The sequence below is a fragment of the Salmo salar genome, chromosome ssa19 (genome assembly GCF_905237065.1).
Source record: "Salmo salar chromosome ssa19, Ssal_v3.1, whole genome shotgun sequence".
Lineage (NCBI taxonomy): Eukaryota > Metazoa > Chordata > Actinopteri > Salmoniformes > Salmonidae > Salmo > Salmo salar.
Window position 1 is genome coordinate 71,999,829 of NC_059460.1, and position 6,885 is coordinate 72,006,713.

General features: G+C 43.2%; 1 protein-coding gene across 4 annotated transcripts in view; it reads right to left on the minus strand.

Annotated features, from left to right (window-relative positions):
* Window positions 1–6,885, minus strand: part of LOC106579520 (brefeldin A-inhibited guanine nucleotide-exchange protein 1) — a 113,605-nt gene that overhangs the window by 44,236 nt on the left and 62,484 nt on the right. For 3 of the 4 annotated variants that reach the window (XM_014159496.2, XM_014159494.2, XM_014159493.2), the window contains 4 exons: window positions 3,496–3,799; window positions 2,672–2,788; window positions 2,193–2,452; window positions 1,202–1,335 (listed from right to left, as the gene is read on the minus strand). In XM_014159496.2, the coding sequence (XP_014014971.1) occupies window positions 1,202–1,335; window positions 2,193–2,452; window positions 2,672–2,788; window positions 3,496–3,799 (815 nt within the window). The remainder of the gene's footprint in view (window positions 1–1,201; window positions 1,336–2,192; window positions 2,453–2,671; window positions 2,789–3,495; window positions 3,800–6,885) is intronic. The other variant, XM_014159495.2, reaches the window with a different exon arrangement.

Sequence of the window (6,885 nt, forward strand, 5' to 3'; positions counted from 1 at the left end):
CAGGGTACATTTTCAGTACAATAACAAATCAACAATTTGAACCATAGAAAATCAAAAGGAACAAAACATACCTGAGCCATGAACAACAAGACAAATTACCTAGGGCATGTTTTCAATGTTTTAACTGTATATATGCAAAACATAAATCATATGTGTGGTGTTCATAGTCAGTGGGTTGAACTGAACATGCCATGCAGCCTTGGAGTATGATAACTTGACCATTTGACTGTTGAGGACTGTCGATGTGTGCTTCCTTAAAGCTAATTTAAGGTGACAAAAAAACAAGGTAATATGCCAAACTTTAATATTTTATTAACAAATTACAACAGCAAGATTCAATACTGATTTGTAATCCCTAAAAAGACTTGTTCAAAGCATCTGTTGTAAGTTTTACAGCTATAAAGCAGGTCTCCTGTGTGTCATCCGGGTATCACCAGGGCCAGTCATGGAGTAAATCTCTCTGTGGGTGAAAAGGCTTTCTGTCTTACAGACACTGAGCACAGCCCTTCCTCTGGTGGCACGGCCTTCCTCCCTGTCACCCCTGACGAAAGCCTGTGATAAACAGGGTTCCATTCCACCATTGTCTAGAAGACGGAACATCTCTCTTGTGTTCTTAGACAGAATTCTGACAACACTATAGGAACACTGGGCCAGAATTCTCACTAGCCAATGCGGATAGAGTGTTAGGCCACATGGGCCATTGGGAGAATGATGGAGATGGGAGACTGAGACAGTCAGAATTGAGTTACCATACAGAAACCAGATTCAGGAAATCCTGTTATGTAAAAACTGCTATCAGATCTAGCAAATCAGATGCTTCTTTGGCTGTAACGGGCTGGGAAATGCATACAGAAGAACACCGAAATGTAATCTCCCTTGTATTGGATCAAAGCAAAATCTGATTAGATATTTTTTCCCTTGTAATTTCCTGTTCCACAGAGGGAGAAAAAACAGGGAGCACAGGAAGCGATACAGAACCAATAATCAGCTAAGTGATGCTTCATCCAAACACACACCAACCATCACAACACTCCCAACTAATAACTAGGCTACCCTCCACAAGACATGATTCAACTAAGGAACACAGTCCAAAAATAAACCTGTAATAGCCTATTTACTAGGGTAATATATCTACTGTTCCTCTATTCAATTCTCTAAAACAAAGCAATAATAAGCTTCCTGATACAGGAACTCAACTTACTTTGGGTCTGGAGGTCCATCTGACAGAGGCTTCATGGACAGCTTGCAGAGCGATCTAAACACTAGGAAGGCATCCTTCTGGAGAATATGGGAGAACTTAGCACCTGGTACTGGGCCTGTGGTCGCCCCTGACTCCTAATGCAGAAACACAAACAGATGGTCTACATCAAAAAAGTTGAATCAAGAGTCAATTATCAAGAGTCAATTATCATCAAAAATGAATTCCCCATTTGACAAAAAGAGTGTGAAATAAATGCTTCCAATTAATGTATCTGTTCAACCTTGATCATGTAAGACTGTAATTGTACACTCTTAGAAAAAAAGGGTTCCAAAAAGGATTATTCGCTGTCCCCATAGGAAAACCCTTTTTGCTTCCAGGTAGAACCCTTTTTGGTTCCAGGTAGAACCCTTTTTGGTTCCCTCTGTGGAAAGGGTTCTACATTGAAATCAAAAGGGTACTACCTGGAAACAATAGGGTTATACCTGGAACCAAAAACTGTTCTTCAAAGGGTTCTCCTATGGGGACAGCCGAAGAACCCTTTTTGGTTCTAGAGTGTAGATAATTACAGTGCTCAAATATCACTATAATAACCAGAGGAACTGAGAGGAGATAATCTATGAATCATGTTGGAATCAACCCCAGCAGACTAGAAGACAGACACTCTGATTCAGAGTGGTTGGGTTAAATGCGGAAAACACATTTCAGTTGAATGCATTCAGTTGGTCAACTGACTAGGTATCCCCCTTTCTCTTTATGACTGCAGCAGCAGAGGGATTGAATAACCCTCAGATCTTTAATTCCTCATGTTACCAATGACTTCCATGTTCCTTTTTACAAATTGATAAACACTTTAAATGCAATATAAAAAAAGTTATCAGACTTGGTATTTAAACAGTTTTATGTCTGTTAAAACAGACACCCATGCTAGCACAAAACCACTTTGTAGAGCGAAGTGTGTTGCCGTGGTGACAGTCAGGTCAATCCCTCTCACCTGTGTATCATTGGAGCAGACAGACAGCCTGTCGTCGGGCAGCGACGGGGTGAAGCTGGCAGAGATGGGCGTGCCGGGGATTCCGTTGGCATGGACATTCTCGCTGTCGCTGCCCAGCGCCCCCTCATCTTCCGCCACCTCTGTGACCTCTGTTAACTTGGCGATGACCTCAGCGGGTTCCATAACCTCTGTGGGCTGCTTGGTCTCGCCAGCGGGCTCCTTGGCATCTGAACACAGATGAGCAGGGTTCAGGCAGTACCCTTAGGAGTGGTTTAGTATGCAAGGGTCAAAATAGCACTGAGACACACAACTCTCTCTCTTTCTAGATAGGACATAGAAGTAAACACACAGTAATGCCTAAACTCTCCAGACGTCTCATTCTAAAATGATTTTGTATCAGAATTCCATGTACCGGTAAAAGTCCATTGTTGACTTAACTGACCGCAGACACAAATGTGATTTCAGATGCATAGAGTTACCTCCAACGATGGTGTTGACGACTTCCTGTAGGATGCTCTGGACGATCTCCTGGGCTTTCTCCTCATAGTTCGGCTCCTCCTCCTCTACTGCTGTCTCTTGGTCACGCTGAGCAGCACCTTGAACACAACACAAGTAAAACTTTAGTCAAAGTCCATTTAAAAGAACCTGAATACGCTTAAAAAATGTAAGATGGGAAACAGTGAATTGACAGATTGAGTAAAGAACGTTTTTTCTCTAAGTGAGACTGAGCATTAGCCTTTGATACTGTAATTGTCAATGTTGACAAGATAAACAGTAGTCACACGTATCAGCTACCACATCTTCCCTGAAGAAATTGAGCGTGGATGTGTGTTTGTGTTGAAAGCAGTGAGTAATTTGGAAACAAAATGATTATTGAATCATTGGATGCATCGTTTTCTCACTCTCAATCTCTTTTCTATGCCTTCTCTCGTTCAGTCACTAATGAAAGCACTTATGGGCTGTCAGAAATGGTTTTCTGTAAATGAGTGCATTACCACCTAAAGAGAAATCTGTCTCATCAAATGCTTATTTAACACAGACAAAGTATTTTGTCCCAGAGTTCTGCCAATATTGAGTACACGAAAATGTCAAGGTTGAGGCTTTGTTACTGTCTAAAGCAGCCAAGGTACTAGCCTAGCACAATACCCCTGGAAATGTCTTTCCTCACACTGCAAAGTACTGAGCGAGAGTGAAATTCTTTGTCTGTTTGACCTTGAAAATGACTGCCTATATGACTACCTATATTTGTGAGTCTGAGTGTGTGTGACACAATGTCTGTCTGTCTGTCTAAGGTGAAACTCACACTGTGCTGCTGCTGCGTCTGTCTGATGGTTCTCTGCTGTGCTGAACTCAGAGCCGTTCTCTGGCCTCTCATACACCATCCCATGTTCCCCCTGCTCCTCCTCCGTGGCCCCCTGGGTTGGGGTAGGAGTGGTGGGGGTGGAGGTGGGCGTGGGTGTAGAGGGGGTGGTGGGGCCGTTGGCCTCCTGGGGAGGGCCCTTGGCTGGGAGGTAGATGTGCTGCTGGAGCTGGGGTGAGTCTGGTTCCTGGGTGACTTGGGAGTGCTGCCGGGGCCTCTCCCTTTCCATCTGCTTGGCCTCCTGGAGCTACGGAGGGGGTAGAGGGGAGGAGGGGTACAGACGGGCAGACCCATACACAGACACAGGCCAACCCAGCATAGCCCCATACAACCAAACACACACAGACAAAGCCAAATGCACGCACACACACACACACACACACACACACACACACACACACACACACACACACACACACACACACACACACACGCACACGTGTTAACACAATGTACACAAAGTCATTATATCAATTCCCTCTCTAAGATTCCCTAAGGGGTTTCCACCCCAATGCCAAACAGCAACACTTCCCGATGTCAGATCAGGAAGCAACACACGGCAGCTTTGGAATCCCAGCTTTCCAGGCGGAGACATCAGAACACAGATTCAGCATGGCTCTTAACATCAGGTCTGTCTAACATGTGTTTATGAATGACATGCTGTCAAAACAAGTACGAGGCAGAGCAGCTCACATGCTTATATAAAGTGGGTTATTTCAGTGCAGAACAGGGATACTGCATGTTCTCCTGGTTGATGTGTCACTGATGTTGATGTGTATTGATGTGGAGATGTTGAATTACATCCAGAGACAGTTGTCTTCATATGATTCCTCCACAGCCCCAAAGCAATCTCGAGATGTTTTTATTTTTGTGGATATGAAGCTATAAATATACACATCATAAACATTTGTTACACTATACAATGGAAAACATTATAATATTTGTTTCTTCAGCCAAGCTATAGCAGCCCCCTACACAGTATGAATCTATAACAGCTCTCTATAGCAGCCCCCTACACAGTATGAATCTATAACAGCTCTCTATAGTAGCCCCCTACACAGTATGAATCTATAACAGCTCTCTATAGCAGCCCCCTACACAGTATGAATCTATAACAGCTCTCTATAGCAGCCCCCTACACAGTATGAATCTATAACAGCTCTCTATAGTAGCCCCCTACACAGTATGAATCTATAACAGCTCTCTATAGTAGCCCCCTACACAGTATGAATCTATAACAGCTCTCTATAGCAGACCCCTACACAGTATGAATCTATAACAGCTCTCTATAGTAGCCCCCTACACAGTATGAATCTATAACAGCTCTCTATAGTAGCCCCCTACACAGTATGAATCTATAACAGCTCTCTATAGTAGACCCCCCTACACAGTATGAATCTATAACAGCTCTCTATAGCAGACCCCTACACAGTATGAATCTATAACAGCTCTCTATAGCAGCCCCCTACACAGTATGAATCTATAACAGCTCTCTATAGCAGCCCCCTACACAGTATGAATCTATAACAGCTCTCTATAGTAGCCCCCTACACAGTATGAATCTATAACAGCTCTCTATAGCAGACCCCTACACAGTATGAATCTATAACAGCTCTCTATAGCAGCCCCCTACACAGTATGAATCTATAACAGCTCTCTATAGCAGCCCCCTACACAGTATGAATCTATAACAGCTCTCTATAGCAGACCCCCTACACAGTATGAATCTATAACAGCTCTCTATAGCAGCCCCCTACACAGTATGAATCTATAACAGCTCTCTATAGCAGCCCCCTACACAGTATGAATCTATAACAGCTCTCTATAGCAGCCCCCTACACAGTATGAATCTATAACAGCTCTCTATAGTAGCCCCCTACACAGTATGAATCTATAACAGCTCTCTATAGCAGCCCCCTACACAGTATGAATCTATAACAGCTCTCTATAGTAGCCCCCTACACAGTATGAATCTATAACAGCTCTCTATAGTAGCCCCCTACACAGTATGAATCTATAACAGCTCTCTATAGTAGCCCCCTACACAGTATGAATCTATAACAGCTCTCTATAGTAGCCCCCTACACAGTATGAATCTATAACAGCTCTCTATAGTAGCCCCCTACACAGTATGAATCTATAACAGCTCTCTATAGCAGCCCCCTACACAGTATGAATCTATAACAGCTCTCTATAGTAGCCCCCTACACAGTATGAATCTATAACAGCTCTCTATAGTAGCCCCCTACACAGTATGAATCTATAACAGCTCTCTATAGTAGCCCCCTACACAGTATGAATCTATAACAGCTCTCTATAGTAGCCCCCTACACAGTATGAATCTATAACAGCTCTCTATAGCAGACCCCTACACAGTATGAATCTATAACAGCTCTCTATAGCAGCCCCCTACACAGTATGAATCTATAACAGCTCTCTATAGTAGCCCCCTACACAGTATGAATCTATAACAGCTCTCTATAGCAGACCCCTACACAGTATGAATCTATAACAGCTCTCTATAGCAGCCCCCTACACAGTATGAATCTATAACAGCTCTCTATAGCAGCCCCCTACACAGTATGAATCTATAACAGCTCTCTATAGTAGCCCCCTACACAGTATGAATCTATAACAGCTCTCTATAGCAGACCCCTACACAGTATGAATCTATAACAGCTCTCTATAGCAGCCCCCTACACAGTATGAATCTATAACAGCTCTCTATAGCAGCCCCCTACACAGTATGAATCTATAACATCGCTCTATAGTAGCCCCCTACACAGTATGAATCTATAACAGCTCTCTATAGCAGCCCCCTACACAGTATGAATCTATAACAGCTCTCTATAGTAGCCCCCTACACAGTATGAATCTATAACAGCTCTCTATAGTAGCCCCCTACACAGTATGAATCTATAACAGCTCTCTATAGTAGCCCCCTACACAGTATGAATCTATAACAGCTCTCTATAGCAGCCCCCCTACACAGTATGAATCTATAACAGCTCTCTATAGCAGCCCCCTACACAGTATGAATCTATAACAGCTCTCTATAGTAGCCCCCCTACACAGTATGAATCTATAACAGCTCTCTATAGTAGACCCCTACACAGTATGAATCTATAACAGCTCTCTATAGTAGCCCCCTACACAGTATGAATCTATAACAGCTCTCTATAGTAGACCCCTACACAGTATGAATCTATAACAGCTCTCTATAGTAGCCCCCTACACAGTATGAATCTATAACAGCTCTCTATAGTAGCCCCCTACACAGTATGAATCTATAACATCGCTCTATACTAGCCCCCTACACAGTATGAATCTATA